This window comes from Sphaerodactylus townsendi, linkage group LG05, assembly GCF_021028975.2.
Source record: "Sphaerodactylus townsendi isolate TG3544 linkage group LG05, MPM_Stown_v2.3, whole genome shotgun sequence".
Lineage (NCBI taxonomy): Eukaryota > Metazoa > Chordata > Lepidosauria > Squamata > Sphaerodactylidae > Sphaerodactylus > Sphaerodactylus townsendi.
Window position 1 is genome coordinate 132,871,122 of NC_059429.1, and position 19,943 is coordinate 132,891,064.

The 19,943-nt window shown below is 46.0% G+C and overlaps 2 protein-coding genes across 2 annotated transcripts in view; one reads left to right on the forward strand and one right to left on the reverse strand.

The window, feature by feature from the left end:
* The window catches only part of RTEL1 (regulator of telomere elongation helicase 1), a 150,158-nt gene extending 148,482 nt beyond the window's left edge, over nucleotides 1-1,676 (reverse strand). The window contains exon 1 of the mRNA XM_048497934.1: nucleotides 1,510-1,676. The gene's annotated coding sequence lies outside the window, so the exon portion shown is untranslated. The remainder of the gene's footprint in view (nucleotides 1-1,509) is intronic.
* A 10,271-nt stretch (nucleotides 1,677-11,947) lies between these two features.
* The window catches only part of STMN3 (stathmin 3), a 40,065-nt gene continuing 32,069 nt past the window's right edge, over nucleotides 11,948-19,943 (forward strand). Inside the window, exon 1 of the mRNA XM_048496045.1 lies at nucleotides 11,948-12,369. Coding sequence (XP_048352002.1) covers nucleotides 12,351-12,369 — 19 coding nt within the window. The 5' untranslated portion in view covers nucleotides 11,948-12,350. The remainder of the gene's footprint in view (nucleotides 12,370-19,943) is intronic.

A 19,943-nucleotide genomic window follows, 5' to 3' on the forward strand; every position in this document is an offset into this window, starting at 1 on the left:
TCTTCCTGAACAGCATCAAGAGTTATAGAGAAACTCGACTTGCTGAAGAAAAGTTTATCTATGAGTAAAATGAAGACAGCGGACCTTATAGAGCAGTGATGGCAAACCTATGGCACGGGTGCCAGAGGTGGAACTCAGAGCCCTCTCTGTGGGCACACGCAAACAGAGTGTCTCCCCCTCCCCCCCAACACATCTAGGCTGGCCTGGGCCACTGGGCTCGATTATTAGCATTAAACCTAAGACCCAGTTTTGGGGAAGTAGTGTAGGTAACCCTGTTAAGCGCTGTTAAACCCCACTGATTTCCATGCAAAGAACTAAAGCACGATCGTTTACCTGGAAGTAAGCTCGGTTGCTGGCAATGGGGCTTGCTTCTGAGTAAACCCTCCTAGAGTCATGATTCACCCATTGGAAGAGTTGCATGGTTCCTTCAAAGCAAAGCCATCGACTACCACCAAGCTTACTCCCGAGTAACGCACGCCTCAGAGCCAACCATTTTTTCTCAGCGAAAACTTCAGTATTCAGGTTAAATTGCCATGTTGGCACTTTGCGATAAATAAGTGGGGTTTGGGTTGCAATTTGGGCACTCGGTCTCGAAAAGGTTTGCCATCACTGTTATAGAGACTTCTGTTACCATGCCTATTAGTGGTCCAAGTATGAAGCCTGATCTACCTACAAAATCATATCATGCTGGAAATAAGAACTTACACAAGTGTATGGAAAAAAATCTTCCACCACTCTGTATCACACATACCTAGCCTAAACTTTCAAAACTGCCATCTAACCAATAATTTCTTCTTCATGCTACTGTGCCTCCTGTAAATAAAAGTTTACTATGGAAAACTTTATTATATGAATAAAACTTACCTTGACTAATAATTGACTGTAGAAACATGTGTCAATCTAACACAACCCAACTAATATAGCAAATACACTTTTGGTTGTGTTCTTCCCATTTCTGTCTCCCTTTTCCCTTCCCTTCGCCCTGTGTGCTTTCACTTCCCTTATTCCAGTCCTTACCCTCCCCTACTTTAGGTTCTCTCCTTCCCTCTTGCCCTCCCCTCCCCTTTTTTTAAGCAAACTGACTCCAAAGAGTGGGTGAACTGTAACTGATGAAATTAGAAATACTAGAATATGTCCCCCTTTGGGAACAGAACGGAGTATGATGATGGGTTAAATCTTTGTACAGTTATATTGTAACCGTTTACTGAGTAATTCCAACCATTTTAATTGTTTATTGTACTATATTAATCATGCTTGTATTGATTTAAATGGGTTTGCAAGCCACCTTGAGCAAGGCCTTTCCTTGAGGTAGACATCAAATAAAAAGAAACTAAGATTAAAGGTTGGCAACCCCAAAACAGCCACTTTATGGGCACTAGCGACTGTACTCCCAATAGTAGAGAAGCTCCCAAGACCAGGAAGGAGCACGAGGTACAGGTGTGGGCGTGGTCATCTTACCTGGGGACGGGGCAAACCCCTGGCTCCGCCCCACCCCCGGTCAAAGCCTACCCTGGTCACAGCCCCTTCTCCACAAAGGCCGCTTCACTCTCTCCTGCGGGTCTGGCGGACCTGAGAAGGAAGAAAAGGCAAAACGCCGACTAGTTTCCGCGCGCCCTTGAGAGAGAGCGGAGGCCTCGACCGGGACCCGCCTCGCTGCAAACAGGGGTCGCGCTCCCCGTCACGTGACGGCGTACGGTCCGCCCATTGGATATTTCCTCACCTCTCGCGCTTGCTTGCTTGAGAGCGAAAGAGACCGGCCGGCTCCGGCATCTCGCGAGATTACCGTCGCCGTGGTAACAGCGGCGCGCGGACTCGAAAGCCCCGCCTCCTCCCAGGTGGCCGTTAATTCTCCTCAGATTTTTTTTTTCCACTTCCCGCCTTTTTTTTTCAGCCTGTGGAGAGAATGGCTGCCCCCCCCCCCTGCCATAAGGACTAAAGGCGGGGGGGGGGGGGTTCTGCTTTGTTTTGGTCCTTATGTCGTCGAGGGAAGGGCCGAGATTTCGTACTGTTCAGATCGCTTCAGCAACCGAAAAGCGGGTTATATGGGGCATCTGTCAAAAACAAATGTCAAAAACCGTCCAGGGTTTCCAGCATTCTTTCGTGTGACATAAAATTGCCTGCCTGAATCTATATACACACACGTACACATACATATGTATGTGTGTGTGTGTGTATGTATATATGTGTGTGTGTATATGTATGTATGCAGTGGTGGGATCCAAAAATGTTAGTAACAGGTTCCCCTGGTGGTGGGATTCAAACTGTGGCGTAGTGCCAGTGGGGCAAGGTGGGGCACGACGGGGGCGTGGCCAGGGCATTCCGGGGGCGGGGCATTCCTGGGCGGGGCTGTGGCAAGGATGCAGCCGCTGCGCCGGTCCTTGGGCGGGAAACGAATGCACGCAGGCGCAGGCTGCCACGCATGCCAGTGCACCTTCTGCTCGACTGCTTCAAGTTCTGCGCGCTACTGCTGAGAGGAGGGTGTAACTAAGGCAAAAATCACGTGGCAAAATCACCAATTACCGTGTTTCCCCGAAAATAAGACAGTGTCTTATATTAATTTTTGCTCCCAAAGATGCACTATGTCTTATTTTCAGGGGATGTCTTATTTTTCTGTGTTCTGTTTGTCATGCATGGTTCCAAACAAAAACTTTGCTACGTCTTACTTTCGGGGGATGCCTTATATTTTGCACTTCAGCAAAACCTCTACTACGTCTTATTTTCAGGGGATGTCTTATATTTGGGGAAACAGGGTAGTAACCCCCTCTCGGCATACACAAATAATTAGTAACCTACTCTCGGGAACCTGTGAGAACCTGCTGGATCCCACCTCTGTATGTATGCATTTTTAAAAGCCCGCTCAATTTTCTGCAGTTTTACTCATGTTTTATTCATATATTATATTTGTACACGGCCCTTGCCTTTTCATACGAAACAATTATGAATACACTGGTCAATTTTGATATTAGTTTTTAAAAAAGTATTTTGACATTAGTTTTTGAAAACGTATGACTGTATTTTGGTTTAAACAACCCCTACTCATGAATGGTAATAGGTGGATCACATTTTTAAAAAGCCTTATTAGAACTATTGTTTTCAAATACCATTCAGCTTCTTGTAGAAAGACTGTTTTAAAATTTCCCAAGATGGCTTACGAAAAGCTAAAAGTATGAATGAAAATGAAACTATTGTTATTTATAGGCCACTTTTCTCAGTGAGGCTCAAAATAATTTACACAAGTTGAAATTGCAGTAAAAGTATAGTACCTACAACCGACAGTTGTAACATACGATAATAATAAACGTAAGCATACATTCAGCAATCCTTTCCAGATATGTAGTTAACTATATGTTATTCATTCAAATATTTTTCTCTGTTAAACATAAGCATAAGCATTTTATTGTCATTGTGCACGCACAACGAGATTTACAGCAGCATTCCTCGATGCACACAATTTCAGACTCATACCCCATCCTCACTTTCCCCTTCCTCCACCCATCCCTACACAGCCCCAAACATATCAACACGAAGCCGCAGTTCAGCATAGCCACAGCTCTAGAGTAGAAGCTGTCTCTAAGCCTCTTGGTCCTAGCTTTGATAGACCTGTATCGTCTGCCGGATGGTAACAGTTCAAAAAGAGACTGTGCTGGATGAGACGGGTCTCTCAGAATATTTTGGGCTTTCTTTAGGCTTCGGGAATTATAGAGTTCTTCCAAGGAGGGGAGAGGGCAGCCGATAATCCTCTGTGCAGTAGTGATCAAAATATTATATAACGTATGTCAAATCAATTTCATGTCGATTTCACTTCTCCCTCCTCCACTCATTTCATGAAAATTGTATACTTTCCATTTATCTTGAAATTCTGTGACTAATCTATTGTTGACATAATTTGTTAACTTTTGCCATTACAGCATGCTTTGGTAGTTTACTTTCCCAGTTTTCTTATACTCTGAAACTCTTGTCCTCTCTGAGGTGCTACTGGACATGAACCTGAATATTGTAACACTTATTGTTTCTAACCTCAGTGTATGCTAACAAGTTTACTCACTTTGATACCAAACAAAAGAATCTTGTATTTCAACAGCTGAAAGGGAGAGATGTGTTCAAAGTACAGGGAAAACTTCCACCTGAACGTTAGGAAGAACTTTCTGATGGTAAGTGCTGTTTGACAGTGGAATACACTGCCTTGGAGGATGGTGGAGTCTCCTTTGGATGTTTTTAAACAGAGGCTGGATGGCCAACTGTCAAAGTTGCTTTGATTGTGTGTTCCTGCATGGCTGGGGGTTGGACTGGATGGCCTTTGGGGTCCCTTCCAACTCTATCATTCTGTGATTCTGCTGGGATTTTGGTGCCTTGATCTAGGGATGTAATACTACCACTCTATGCTGCATTGGTCAGACCTCACGTGGTATACTGGTTCCAGTTCTGGGCACCACAATTTAAGAAGGATATTGACAAGCTGGAATGGGTCCAGACTCAGAGGAGGGAGGCCAAAATGGATAAATATCTGGATTCCATGCCCTTCAAGGAGTGGCTTAGGAAGCTAAGAATGTTTAGTCTGGAGAAGAGAAGGTTAAGGGGTGACATGATAGCCATGTTTAGATATTTGAAGGAATGTCATGTTGAAGAGGGACCTCGCTTGTTTTCTACTGCTCCAGAGAATAGGACAATGAGTAATGGATTCAAGGTGCAGGAATAGAGATTCCACCTAAACATTGGGAAGAACTTCCTGATGGTAAGGGCTGTTTGACAGTGGAATATGCTGGGTCAGAGGGTGGTGGAGTCTCCTTCTTTGGCCATCTGTCAGGAGTGCTTTGATGGTGTGTTCTTGCATAGCAGGGGGTTGGACTCAATGGTCCTGGTGGTCTCTTCCAACTCAGTGGTTTTGTGATTCTTCATATTTGGAGGATATGGCTTATTCAAAACAAAGGTTTTTCCCCATTGAAGTTTTCAAACTGGAACTTTTTTGGAGCATCCATGCAATATCCTGCTCTATTTGTGATTCAGACATCCAATCCTTGGTAATGCTTTCCAAAACCGCCTCCTCCTCCTCCCCCTCCTCCTCCTCTTTTTCTTCTTTTTTGGAAAGAGCACAGCTTGCACATTTTCATAACATCTGAATGAGATGTTCACTTTCAAAGATATAACACTGCCATGTTGTCATGTGTAATAAACAAGGAAAATTATATCCACATGGCCTCAGTTCCCTAAGCAGTAGCAGTCCCTTTGGGCAGTTATTTCTAGCCTTCAGTTGGGGATATAGCCGTACTGACTTCCCAGTGTCTTGCAGACAGTAGGGATGTCAACTCCAGGTTAGGAACTTCCTGGAGATTTTGGAGGTGGAGCCTGAAGAGGGGAGAACATCCACAGCCCACCCTCCAAAGCAGTCAGTTTCTCCATGAAAGCAGAACTCTGTAGCCTGAAGATCAGTTGTAATTCCAGATCTCCAGGCCCTGCCTGGAGGTTGGTAACCCTAGGTCTGTAGCAAAAGAGATTTTTTTTTAAAAAAAAAACCCTATTTCCTAAGTTCCAGGATTTCTCTGTTCACTGGGTTACACTGTAGGCAGACCAGTCGTGTGAATTGTGTCCCATATTTATCAGAACTGGAGGGTGTCAATTATAATATCTTGCAAAAGTTTTTTTTTTTAAACCTGGTATTGTGATCTTTATAGGCATGCTGCATTAATACTTCCTTGGATGTACTGTGTTTTTTTTTCTCCCTTCCCACGCTGCATCATTCAGGGAACTGTATTGTGGCAGTGCCATATTCCGTACTAATTGACAGGAAAGCAGTATCTGCATTTCTCAGAGGAAAGGGGAAACCCTGGAAAGGTAGCAAGATGTTAGCAGCAGCTAGAATGAGTCAGGATTTGCCTTTTGTATCGATTCTGGTGTGACTCAGCATTGGCTGGCTGCTTCTCCATCTTTCCCGTTGAATCGTTTCTTCTCACAGTTTGCCCTACTTTACTGACACTGCAACTCTCACAAAACTGCATTATTCCCTCACTCCCCCACACAAAACCCAGTGGCTTCCTTCGTTCTAAAAAGCATACTCTGCCCTTTGCAAGTTCCAAGCAGTATTTTTGTGTGTCTTTAAGATGCCCTTCACAGTGAGAAGTTAGTCATATTGAATTCAATGAGACGTACTCCCAGGTAAATGCAATAGGACAGCTTCAAATATGTATTTGTCTTAAATGTGTGTCTTTTAAGATGCCAAGTATTTGCGTCTCAGCTTATAAAAATAACAAAGCCTGGTAAAGGGTGCGGGGGAAAGCTTTGCAAGAGTTTAAAATTAACATCCCAGAAATGCTATAAATATGTATATCACATTGCAGAAGACTGATGTGTCTATGCACGGGGTGGTTCACTGTTACATAAAGCTGTGTGTTTAGCTTGGCTGAGCTATGCATTTCATTCTGCTCTTTTCAAAACCTAGACTACATGCCTGAGGGAAGAATTAGAAGTAGAGCTGCCAATTGGTTTAGGAAATTTCTAGAGAGTTGGGGGTAAAGACTAAGATGGAAATAGGAGAGGGATTCAGTGGAGTACAATGTCATATAGTCCACTCTCCTAAGCAGCCTCTTCTCCTGGGAAGCTGGTTTCTGTGGTCTGGAGGTCAGTTGTAATTTCTGGGAAACTCCACATCCCATCTGGAGGTCAGCAACCTTACCAAGAAGGGGCTATAGTCACAGGTGGGATCCAGCAGGTTCTCACAGGTTCCCGAGAGTAGGTTACTAATTATTTGTGTGTGCTGAGAGGGGGTTACTAATTGGTGATTTTGCCACGTGATTTTTGCCTTAATTACGCCCCTCCTCCATTCCTCAGCAGTGGCGTGCAGAACTTGAAGCAGTCTAGCGGGCCCCAGTTTTGGCTGAGCTTTTTACTCATATCAATAGCACCGCCTGTATTCCATCTGATTGGAGTGCTGCAATTATAGTCCCTATTTTTAAAAAAGGCTTATCCTCAAATCCAGCTCATTACAGACCAATTAGCTTACTTAGTGTTGCAAGCAAACTATATACTAAATATCTGTGTATAAAACTACTTGAATGGCTGAATAGAGAAAAACTATTGGAGGATGAACAGGCTGGCTTTCGTAAAGGCCGTTCAACTATGGATCACTGCCTGATACTAAACTACCTGGTAGAGAAATATGTGCTTGTCAAAAAAGGATCACTATATACTTAGCTTTAGTTGATCTTAAAGCTGCATTTGACAATGTAACTTCGTGAGTCGGCTTTGGTCAAAGTTAGCAGAAACTAATATCGATAGCGCCTTCTTCTCACTTAATTGTCAAGTTACATGAGAACACGACCATACAGGTAGGTTCTCACACAAAGGTCATCTAGCGGTAGCCCATCTCTACTCAGAAGGTGTAAAGGCAAGGGTGCCTTCTAGCACCCCATTTGTTTAACTTTTATGTTAACACATTAATAACAGGGTTTCATAAGAAAGATACCCATGCAGCTATCCTTACCGCTGATAAGAGTATAGCCATTCTCATGTATGCCGATGACGATGTTGTATTATCATTGACCAGAGTGGGGCTAAAAAAAGAGCTGAAGATATTTGCTCAGATATGCACACAGAGGAACAGCTAAGTATCAACTACACAAAGACCAAAGATAGTGCATTTTAATGCCAAATTTAAGAAAACTGAAATGGCAGTTGTTAGGTCATCAGATTGAACAAATAAAGTGTTTCAAATACCCACAGGTGTGGTTTTCCAGTACAACGGAAAACCCTCAGCCCATATACAAACAGCCATACACACAGCACGAAAGGGAGCTCACAGGCAATCCTAAGATATTTTCGATCACAAGGGGTGGATTTATTCCAGCGGCAATTAGATTATTTGAAGCTAAATCCCTGGCACAACTCACCTATGGAGCCCCATTGGCAATAATTTCGATTTCACTCTATTAGAGAGAGTCCTATCCACATTCCTCAGAGCTCTTTTTTAACACTCCTAAATGTACAGCTAATGTAGTTTTAAGACAAGAAGCAGGGTTGGTTAAAGTTGAGACAACCTTTTGGAGGCTTATTATCAAATACTGGCTTAAAGTCCTCTCCCATCCCATGGGTTTATTGCCTTTGCTTCTGGCAGCAACACCATATCCAAGCTGGCTAGAAAAAATAACACTTAAACTTACACAGTGTGGTTTTGGATCCTGTATACTTATTGGAACTGGATCATTGCAGAGCAACAGCCTTGGTCTATCAACGGCTCAATGATATTGAAATGGAAACGGATTTCTCCTTTGTTACCCGGCGTTATATACACCATTAAAATCTTGGACAGGTATCGGGTTGCCCCTTACCTGTCAATATAACATCTACTTAGAATGCCGCTGGGCCTTTTCAAGGGAGCCCGTTTTGGCCAGCTTTTCCATCAGCCAATCTAATGGGCAGATTTCAAAAAATCCCACGACATAGGAGACTATGTGTTTGCAACTCAGGGGAAGTGGACTCTGTATTACATATTTTATTGCATTGTGAACTCCATAAAGGGGAAAGGGAGGCATTAATTCATCCATTGTTTATCCAGTACAGAAATTTAACTAGAGTTAATTCCGACTCAGTTCTTGTGAGAATTTTGCTGGAAGACCGAGTTTCTCTTATATCTCAGCAGGTAGCTAAATTTTGTATGCTGGCATATAGTAAGAGAAGAACCATGTTGGGACCAAGAGCCAGACCACATGAGGGTGACCGTAAGAATGCTACAAGCTGATGATATTTTTTGTGTGGATTTCTGTATCGTGGATTTCAGTGCAAATTCGATTGTTCTTTTGTTTGTTGTTCCTCCTTTTTCTTGTTCTTCTCTGCTCTTTTTTGCTGGCCTAATGGCCGTAATAAAACTGAACTGAACTGAAGCAGTCTAGCAGGAGGTGCACCGGCAGGCATGGCAGCCTGCGCCAGCATGCATTCATTTCCTGCCCAAGGACCGGCGCAGCTGACTGCGATGCTTACTGCCACAACCGCCCCCAGCAATGCTCCGCCCAGAATGCCCAGTCGCCCCCGTCGTTACCCTGCCCAGCCCAGCCCCATCGATTGCTTTCATGCCACTGTTTGAATCCCACCACCATGGGAACCTGTTACTAAAATTTTTGGATCCTACCACCAGCTATAGTCACATCACCCTGTGGTAGCCAGAATCTTTTTCAATTTGCATCTTCTGGTGACACCAGGAGATATCCTGTTTGTACAATTGATCTCCAGATAACCAAGATCAGTTCCTCTGTAGAAAACAGCTGCTTTGTACTGTATGGTATTATATACTGCTGTGGTCCCTCCCCTCCCCAAACTTCACCCTCCCAAGGCTCCACCCCCAAAATATCCAGGTAATTCCCAACCCAGTGTTGGGTACCCTATTCTGATGTTCTATCTGATACAGGGTCCTTCTCAGCTGTATCCAGCATGTGCAGAGTGTGATGCGTTATCTGTTCTTCCCCCCACCTTTACTTTTGGGGGGCCTGCCATGTCATGACCAGCTTGCGCCCCAGGGAGACAAGGCAGGGACTACAAGTGGAAACCGAGTGTGAATTGCAGGAAGAAGACAATGCCTCCTCCTTTGCCCAACACCAAAAATGCAAACAAGGTGCAAAAGAAGACAGAAAACAGGATAATAGATTGCCTAGTAGGTAATATCTGCCCTTTATGCATGAATCATTTATTTATTTTTTCCTTTTATTAAATTTGCTATCCCGCCCTGTGGGAATAACACATTGGATCTTGAGATTACAGAACCAGTATTATCAGAGAGAACGTTACACAGTCTTAACATTCACTACCTTCTGTCCATTGGCTCTACAACATCCTTGCTACTGGGTACAGCTAGACCTCCTCTTCTTTTTTCATCTTGTGGAACTTTAAATCTTATTTGTGGTCTTTTATTGCTCTAGAAAAATGTATTAATATGCGTTTGCCATGCGTTCAAGGTCTTTTCATGTATATATTTGGGCAACATTTGAAACAAGAAATTCAGCTTGGACAAAACATTCCTTTTAATACTTGCGGGTTTTCCTAGTCAGGATAGTCTACGTTTGGACCATCTTCTTGAATTTTTTCCAGGTTGTTCCATAATTATCTTTAAACAAATTATGGGTTTGGCCATACATATTAATACCTAAATATTTGGATTTAGGTGCAAGAACATCACATCCACTTATCTTCCCAATATCTATTATTTTGTCAAAAATCTTGTGACAATTTTTTGGGGTTTTTTTGACGGCTAATCTTGTGTCCTGCAAAATGTCCAAATAATTCTATTTGATCCATCAAATGTCTTATTGAAGCATGGGGGTTACTTTTTGTCAATACAACGTCATCTGCGTAACTTTTCATGCTGAATTCTTCTCCTTCTATTTTTATATTCTATATTTTATATTTCTATTTTATATCATTCTTGGATCTTTTCTAATCTTTGCTGCCAAGAGTTCCAAAACCAGGATGAATAATAACAGTGATAATGGATACCCTTGTCTCATTCCCTTTTCAACTTGAACTTTTTCTTTCAAATAACATTACTTAATATTCTCACTCTTTGTCTATATTCTCTGTATCCAGTCTGGAAATCCAGGACCCCAATTTATATATTCCAACTTCTCTAACATGGATGTCCATTAAATGTTATCAAAGGCTTTCTCTGCATCCAAAAAGATGAATGTGGTTTCCCCTCTCCTCCACGTGAGCCACAGATTCTTACCTGGTGAACTGGATTTGTTTCCCTGCTCCTACACATAAAACCTGCTGGGTGACCCTGGGCTAGTCACAGTTGTCTCTGAACTCTCTCAACCCCACCAGTCTCATAAGGTGTCTGTTGCGGAGAGAGGAAGGGAAGGAGTTTGCAGGTCACCTTGAGTGTCCTTATAGGAGAGAAAGGTAGGGTATAAATGCAAACTCTTCTTCTTTTCTTCTAAAAGGTCAGAATTTAAAATATGCCAATTAGGATTGCCAATAAATAAAAACTAAATCAGTCAAATGTATTCCTGTTTTCAACTGCCCCCTGAAGATTAACAGCAAGAGGGCCAGGTACTCGTCACCGAGGAGGTTGTTCTATAACTGTGGGGCTGCCACTGAAAAGTGCCTCTCTTGTGTTTGCACCAAATGAACTTCTTTGATGGGACAGCCAGAATTGCTTCTCTCTGAGACATTAATGCCCAGAAAGGAACATATGGGTGAAGACGGTCTTTCGGATACCCCGATCCAAAGCCGTGATGATGGAGAACCATTCGATAAAGTGAACAATATGGTGAGATTCTGAGACATTTAAAAATCTTTACCCTGCTATGACCTTTAGAGAAAGATAAGAACAAGCCAGCTGGATCAGACCAGAGTTCATCTAGTCCAGCTCTCTGCTACTCGCAGTGGCCCACCAGGTGCCTTTGGGAGCTCACATACAGGATGTGAAAGCAATGGCCTTCTGTGGCTGTTGCTCCTGAGCACCTGGACTGTTAAGGCATTTGCAATCTCAGATCAAAGAGGATCAAGATTGGTAGCCATAGATCGACTTCTCCTCCATAAATCTGTCCAAGCCCCTTTTAAAGATCTCTCTATGAAGCTTGTTATTGAATGATAAATTGGGAAAGGTGAGAGATTGTTTTACAAAGAACTGAAATTCTGCTTTTTTTATTCCTTTCCCTTTCCACTGTGGGTGTCGGCATGCTTTCAAGTGCACGGTGAGGACTAGAAACCAGTTCATCGGTGATTGCAGCTTGACTAGATTGGAAACCAGGGCGCTCCACCGCAGCAGTCCTAACTAGGCGAGACCAACTTAGCAAACCACATCTTCTCACCAGGTGAGCCTCAATTAACCTGCTGGGGACAGAGGGGATTTTTGCCAGAATGTCTGCTGTCTCTTTCACTGGTTCATTTCACCCTGTCCATTTGTCCTGGCTTGTTTTCAGGTCATCGGAATGTTAAAAAAGAAATCGCAGACTGCTGGACGATCAACGCCAGACCAGACAAGGAGAAGGTGGTAAATCTTCAGTTTGGGTGTCCTATTTGCATTCATCAGCTCAGAGCAGATTTGGATCTTCAAAGCCACCTTCCCGGGCAAATCCGTTTTCTAGCTTGGGGTGCATCCCCCCCCCCAAGTCTTTCAAGATCCTTTTCCTTCTCTTCTTCCTTCTCTTCTACCTTCCTTCTCTCTCTCTCTCTCTTTCTCCCTCCCTCTCTCTTTCTGTCTCTCTTTCTCTCCTCCCTTCTTGGTAGCCACAGCCCTCTAGAGCTGAGTCAGTGCTTCTCTGCCACAGCACTGCAGCACTCGGGCAGGGACAGAAAGCCAGCCTCCTGCCTCTCCTCCGCCTCTCTCCGCATCTTCATCTGCAGCATCCTTTTCTCGTCTCATCACCATGGCCAGCACCGTATCAGGTAAGAAAAAAAAATCAAGGGGGTTTTTTTGGTCTGTTTTGGAACTGTGCGGTGCAGGCAAATCCTTCCAGAACGACCCTGCCTGCTTGAAACAATTAACCCCATTTGCAGACCTCCGCAAATCTCCTTTTGTCTCCATTGCGGAGGGGGTCGTGTAGGATAATTCTGTGTTTAACAAGCTTGTTTAAAAGGTGACAGGTTCTGATGATTTGTTCTGTGTTTTATGTGGGTTTTTTAAAAAAAACACTGAAAAATGGGAGGATGGGCGGGTCAGTGTCTGGTTTATTATTTTATTATTATTATTATTTTACCAGGTTCTGTGAGAGTGGACCAGCAGGGATGCTGGAAAGAACAAAATGGAATTTATGTGGCTTTTGGTTTTGAAAGAATGCCTGCGTCAGGGTTTGCAGAATCAGGGCAGAGTGGGCAGCTGGGAGATGCTGAAGAGGGAGTGGTCCATCCATGGTGCTGATGGAAATCCAGTTCCATTAAGACACAAGCTTCCTTGCAGGGATTGTGTGGGGCATAGCTGCTCCCTGTTGCTCACCTGGGGTGTTGGGCCTTGCTGGGGGTGTGGTGTGTGGGAGGCACTGCTGCGCTCCCAGGGCGGGTCTGCACCACACCTGCTTTCTGGGGCTATTTTCTAAGCCTGAATTCTGCTGTATTATTTTTTTTTAATCGCTAGGGTGGGCATCAAGTAGACGGAGCTTAGCGAGGGATTAGGAGGTCTGATATTTGTATCTAGACAACGGGTGGCTTCAAAAGCATCTCCTGCCTCCCAGTAGGCAACTGAGACCCCCCTTTTGAAAATGAAGGCATGGTCGCATTTGGTGATTTGCATTTTATAAAAGGAAGGGGGTGTTCGGGAGGGACAGCTGTCCCGACTGGGGAGGGAGAGAGGGGGGAAGGGAAAGAAAGGGGCGTGTGCCCACATCTGTCAATGCAGCCCCCGCCCCCGTCTGCTGGCTTCTCCTCCTGCAGTCCCTTTTCCTCTCCTTCCCTCCTTCAAAAATACAAGGTGGGGATGGGTGTGCAGAGGCGGGGGAAGGTCCAAAACCAGCTTTGCGTACGATCAGAAATTCATCAGAAGCCTTTTTGTAAAAAGATGCTCAATTTGTCCAGGAAGCCCTCCCCACCCTCATTGTATTTTGATAAAGGGAGTGAGGGGAGAGGAAGCAACCATTAGCCTCGGACGTGTGCGGTCCCACTGGCTTTCACTTGATTGCAAGACCGTGGCTCCAGTTCTGCTGCAACACAAGAGTAGCCCAAGGCTGAGCGGACCCTGCTGGGTAGGAGCTGCGGGGGCACGTCTGGGTATCAGGTGCCTTCCCCATCTGGTGCTCTGGAACAATATGGCACTTCCTTCCCTCCACTCCCCCCACCCTAAACAATAAATTTCAATTTGCTGACAACGAGACAAGGCTTTTAAAGCTGAGCGGTTTGCCTCTGAGAGTCGTTTCCAGTCTTTCACCCCCCCTTCCCCTGGATTAGATCTGGTACAATGTCTCAGACTCAGTCTCAGGGATTCCAGAGAGACAGGAGAGCGGCTAAGAGACTGGGAGGTGTTTGTTTGTTTGTTTGTTTGTTTGTTTGTTTGTTTGTTTGTTTGTTTGTTTGTTTGTTTGTTTGTTTGTTTGTTTGTAAAGGCAGAGGACAAAGAACAGATCCTGGCCATCTCAATCTGAGGCAGCGCCCTGTCCTTGTTTGCTGACATGCAAACCACAGAGCTGAGAAAGATTTTCTTGGGGCACGTGCAAACCTGTCCCTTTCTGCTCTTTGATTCCCCGTTCCATCACCCCAGGATCCTTCCATAGCAAATGTAGTGGAGGAGGAAGAGGAGGAGAATGGTCATTGGTGCAGGTGCTCGGATGAACGCCTCCCAAGGTTTGAGGAAGGAAACAAACCTATCATCCCCCTGAAATAAGGAGCAGATCCTTCATGCCTGTTTGTTTCTCCTGCCTTCCCTGGCACATCCCAGTGGCTTCGATATTAGCATTTCCACTTAGCCACGGCACATGCTCAGTGTAGCTTCAGCTGCAGTGGCGGCTGTGTTCAGCCAAAGGATGCTGACCAGGCGGAGATCTGGCGTGTAGACCCAAAGAGCCCTTCTGCAGGACTCACATCTGGGTCCCACCTTAAAAATTTTCCCCCCAAACCAGGGGTAGGGAACCTGCGGCTCTCCAGATGTTCAGGAACTACAATTCCCATCAGCCTCTGTCAGCATGGCCAATTGGCCATGCTGGTAGGGGCTGATGGGAATTGTAGTTCCTGAACATCTGGAGAGCCGCAGGTTCCCTACCCCTGCCCCAAACAGACTGCATGAGGCCATGCAAAACTTTGCACACAGCTATAATGCGGGTAGCCCTTTTGCAGTATCAGAACATGGAATAAATCACAGTTGTCTTTCTTTCTCAGAGAGTTATGAATTGGTGCAGTATCTTGAAAGCCCCTGGGGACTGTTCTCATGGGATAGATAGATTTGTGCTGTACATGTGAACAAATGAAGCTGCTTTAAACTGAATCAGACCCTTGATCCATCAAGATCACCTGCCTACTCAGACTGGCAGGATCTCAGGAGAGATCACATGACCTACTGCCTGGCCGTTTTAATTGGAGATGCCAGGGATTTAACCTGGGACCTTCTGCTTGCAAAACAGGGGCTCTCCTTACTGAACCACCACTCCTCCCTTAGGCAGTTACCAGTAACCTCCTGTAAGGGTAGAACCGGCACCTGACTGAAGAACCCAACAGGAACATCCATGCCGAAGGAGGGCTGGCAGAGATAGATGGAGGATGTGGTAGTGATGAATGATAGCAGGCAGGGGCGTACCACCCAGGGGGACATATGGGGTCAATTGTCCCCGGTCTGCAGCCATTTAGTCTCGTGGGGGCGATAAATCACCCCCACACCCCTCTTCCTCCCCCCGGGTCCAGAGGTGGGATCCAACCAGTTCTCACCACTTCTCTAGAAGCGGTTGCTAATTTTTTCTGAGTGCTGAGAAGGGGTTACTAAAGCAACCTCCCTGCCCAATAGGGACTGGAGGTGCATGTGTGTGGCGGCGCCACTGTTTGAATCCCACCACCATCGGAACCTGTTATTGAATTTTTTGGATCCCACCACTGCCCAGGTCCATACCCTGACTTCAAGACCTGGTGCAAAAACAATTGTTTGGCCATGGTGGGGGAGGGTGGCCACCCATATGGGGGTGGGGAGGCAGAAAACTCAGATTTTGCACTGGGCTACATTTTCCCAATATACGTCTCTGATAGCAGGAAATGGGGAACGTGACCCCAGAGATATACCCTCAGCTGTAGGAGGAAACTTTATCCGCTGCCCTGTCTTCTTGGGACAGTCCCTGTCCTGGGATCCACGGACCCTTGTCTGTTAATTAGAGCCAACTACAGGCATAGAATCAGGAAACCTAGTTGGGAAGGGGAAACGGCAGGAGAGGCCCCAGTGATCATGGTTTTGCAAGCTGCCCTTTCCCCCTGGGAAGATCTGTCAATCACTGTCATCCCTTTCTGGTTCCTGGATCTGTCAAAGGGCTTCATCAAGTGCCAGCAGCTGGTGCTAATGTGGACTGGAATAAAATGTCTGTCTGTTTGCGTCAAGTGTGTTTATTTTGAATTGACGAGAGGTTTGCATCTCCTGTGACTTTAGGGTCACATGGTTGTGTTGTAGGAGGTGGCTTATCTGTAAGAGAGATGCAAAGTCAGGTGACCTTTGGATGGATGTTCAAGGCTTGGCGACCCCCCTCCCCTCCACGATCCCCTGCCCCCTTTTCGACTAACCTTTTCCTGTCCATAACGATTTTTTTTTGGTCATTGGTGAAAGAGGAGGTATAAAAAGAGATTCTTGCCCTTGCTGGAGAGCTAGCTTGGTTAGAGTGTTAGATGAGAATCTGGGAGGACCAGGTGTGAATCTCTTCTGTGCCATGTAAGCTGCTGGGTGACCTTGGACCAGCCACAGACTCTCAGCCTCACCTACCTACCTTACCAAGTTGTTGTGTGGATTAAATGGAGAAGAGGAAAAGGATGTAAGTCACCTTGGGTCCCCCACTGGGAGAGAAAGGTAGGAACAAATGAAGTAAATGAATCAATGGTTGTCCAAAAACTAAGGACAACCTGAATTGCCTACTCATCATCAATAACAGTAGCAGCAATCATAATAATGATAGTACAGGCATATTTAATTTTAAACAAATTTCCATCCACAGAGCCCAAAGCAGCATCCTTCTCAAAAATCTAAACATGTCTAACAGCAGCAGACGTATTGCTTGCCAATCTTCCCAGGGCCGGCTGCCATCTGATGCTTTACAAACCCCAGAATTCAACCCACTGTGCCGCAATCAGAGATAAGAGCCTGCTCTATGCGGCTGTGGAATTGCTGTCCTAGAAATGAAGCACTGCAGCATTCTCTACACCAGCTCTTTCTCTAAATGTCTGGCTGTGGTTTTTTCCCTCCCTCCCTCCCTCCCTCTCCCTCTCTCTGATTGGCCGGCATTGTCTAGGAATGGTTCCAGGACTAAGCTGGCAGGGTGCTTGAGAAATCACAGGAACCCCTTGGTGGCTACAGCCATTCCTAAATTCCTTCATCAGCTTCCCTTCTCCTTCCTGGGGATCCAGTTAAATTTTTATTCCTTTCCCTGCAAATGCTTTCTGGGCCAGACTACACCCCCTGGCCTGTAATGTGGACCCTGCAGTTGCAAGAGACTGAAAAAGTATTGTCGAACACTTTCATTGCTGAAATTAACGGGCTGTTGTGGGTTTTCTGGGCTGTGTGGTCGTGGTCTGGTGGCTTTTGGTCCTAATGTTTTGCCTGCATCTATGGCTGGCATCTTCAGAGGCATGTCACTTAGCTTTCCTCTGTCCCTCTGAGTGGCCCAGGTCCAGAGGTGGGATCCAGCAGGTTCCCACCAGTTCCCGAGAGTGGGTTACTAATTATTTGTGTGTGCCGAGAGGGGGTTACTAATTGGGTCCGCTTTTCCATCTCCACGCCCTCGCCTCCCCGAGAGGCATCCTGCCTTTGAATGCGAAGGTTCCATATAGCAATTGCGACTAATAATGTAACTCCCTGAACTGGGTTAATCCCTTTCAGGTACTGCAATTCATTGATTCTCAGCCTTTCGTACCTTTTATCTCACCAGTCTCTATCAAAGAACCTGTGTGTTTCACCATTGCTGTGTTCAGATTTGTGAGTTGGGGCATTTTCTATAATGTAATGATGATTTAGAAATGACCTGGTGCAAAAAAAAAGTGGTGGGGTGGCTGCCCATGGGGGGGGGCATCCAACTCAGGTTTTGCCCAGGGCTCAGGTTTGCCTGGGTACGCCTCTGCCCCCTTTGCTGAGGGGGGGGGGGCTGGCGAGGGAACCTGTTACTAAAATTTTTGGATCCCACCACTGCCCAGGTCTCATCCCCCAGCGTCTTGCCAGCTGCAGCCGGGGGCTGGGCGCAAAGGAGAGAGACAGGGAGGGAGCAGGGACAAATGGCCAAAAACCCCACCCACGTGACCCAGGCAAATTTTGAAATTTTATTTTATATTCATATTTATGCTCCGCCCTTCCCAACAGGGCTCAGGGTGGCAACAACCACACATTTACAGAGTTAAAACAACAATAAAACATCATTAAAGCCTTTAAAACATTAAAACAGCTAATAGATGGCACCAGAAACCCATCCCAACTGCTACACATATGGGTGCCTGGGTCCTATCCCCACTCTGGCCCATCTAGATACACCATTGGTACTGCTAAGATAAGTTCCTCTGGAGAAAATGCCTGGTTTGGAGAGTGAACTCTTTGGCATTATACTCAGCTGAGATCGCTCCCCCTCCCCTAGGCTCCACCTTCCAAGCATCCAGAAATTTCCCAGCCCAGAGTTCCCTCCTTTTAGGTACACTTGACTGTAATGGGTCACTGGGCATAGAAGAAGAGTTTGGGTTTATATCCCCCCTTTCTCTCCTGTAGGATAGGCTGACCAGACGTCCCGCTTTTGGCGGGACAGTCCCACCTTCAAACAATTTGTCCCACGTCCCGCGGGTTATTTCAATTGTCCCGATTTTTGGAAGGCTGCCGCACTGCCTTCTAGGGCGCAAGGCAGTGCAGAAGCCTCCCGCGCACGTGGCCGCAGGAGAACGGCCTTCTGGGGTGCTGCCGTTTCCCGCCCTGTCACAGGGCGGGAAACGGGAGCGCCCCAGAAGGCAGTGCGCTCCTGCGGCTGCGTGCGCATGCACGTGCGGCCGCCTGCCTACCCGTCCGTCCCGGTTCAGAAAGGTAACCATCTGGTCACCTTACTGTAGGAGACTCAAAGGGGCTTACAATCTCCTTGCCCTTCCCCCCTCACAATAAACACCTGGTGGGGTGGGTGGGGCTGAGAGAGCTCCGAAAAGCTGTGACTAGCCCAAGGTCACCCAGCTGGCATGTGTTGGAGTGCACAGGCTAATCTGAATTTCCCAGATAAGCCTCCACATCTCAAGTGGCAGAGCGGGGAATCAAACCCGGTTCCTCCAGATTGGAATGCACCTGCTCTTAACCACTACGCCACTGCTGCTCCTCTCATAATGAGAGATCTCCAGAGCTTCCCATGACATCCCTTCCAATTTCCATCAGAAGTGACATCAGCTTACCAGTGCAACACTGGGGAGTTGTAGGGTTGACAACTCTGGGTTGGGAAGTACCTGGAAATGGGGATCGTGGTGTTTGGGTAATGGAGGGCCCTCAGCAGGGTGTGCTGTTATAGAGTCCATCCTCCAAAGCAGCCATTTTCTCCAGGGGAACAGAAATGTATCATCTGGAGACTAGCTGTAGTTCTTGGAGAACTCCAGGCCCTACCTGGAAGTTGGCAACCCGAGAACAGTCCCATCTCCAAAATGTTTCTGGGGTTTGCCAGCTGCAATCTGGCAGCCTTACTCCTATACCTTTAATAGATGTGTAGAAGGAGGAATTTTGGAAGCTGCAACATGACTCAGAAGAGTGAGAAAACCTGCCCGCGCCAAAATTCCCATTTCTGAACAAAGATACCTGATGTGCATTTGACCACCTTTTCTCCCTTCACTCCATTTGTGGGGCCGATGTTGGAATATTAGAAGGATTTCCCTGGAGTACTTTCCCCTAACACTCCTCTGTTTATTTTTGACCCTGTCCCAAATACCTTAGGAACCCTGTCCAACATTTATGGCTACCAATCTTGATCCTCTTTGATCGGAGATTGCAAATGCCTTAGCAGACCAGGTGCTCGGGAGCAACAGCCACAGAAGGCCATTGCTTTCACCTCGTGCAGGTGAGCTCCCAAAGGCACCTGGTGGGCCACTGCAAGTAGCAGAGAGCTGGACTAGATGGACTCTGGTCTGATCCAGCTGGCTTGTTCTTATGTTCTTATGTTCTTAACATACCTCAGGTACAGCCTCTCCCCATTTTGCCCAGGTAGGCCCCTCCTTTCTTCAGAGGAGAACCTTCTTGAAATCCCTGGCTCAAAAACTATCCAGCTGGCTCGGTCCTGGCCCCTACCCAATGAAATATGCTCCCGGTTGATATCAGGGCCTTACGGGACTTTTTTCTGCAGGGTCTGTAAGAT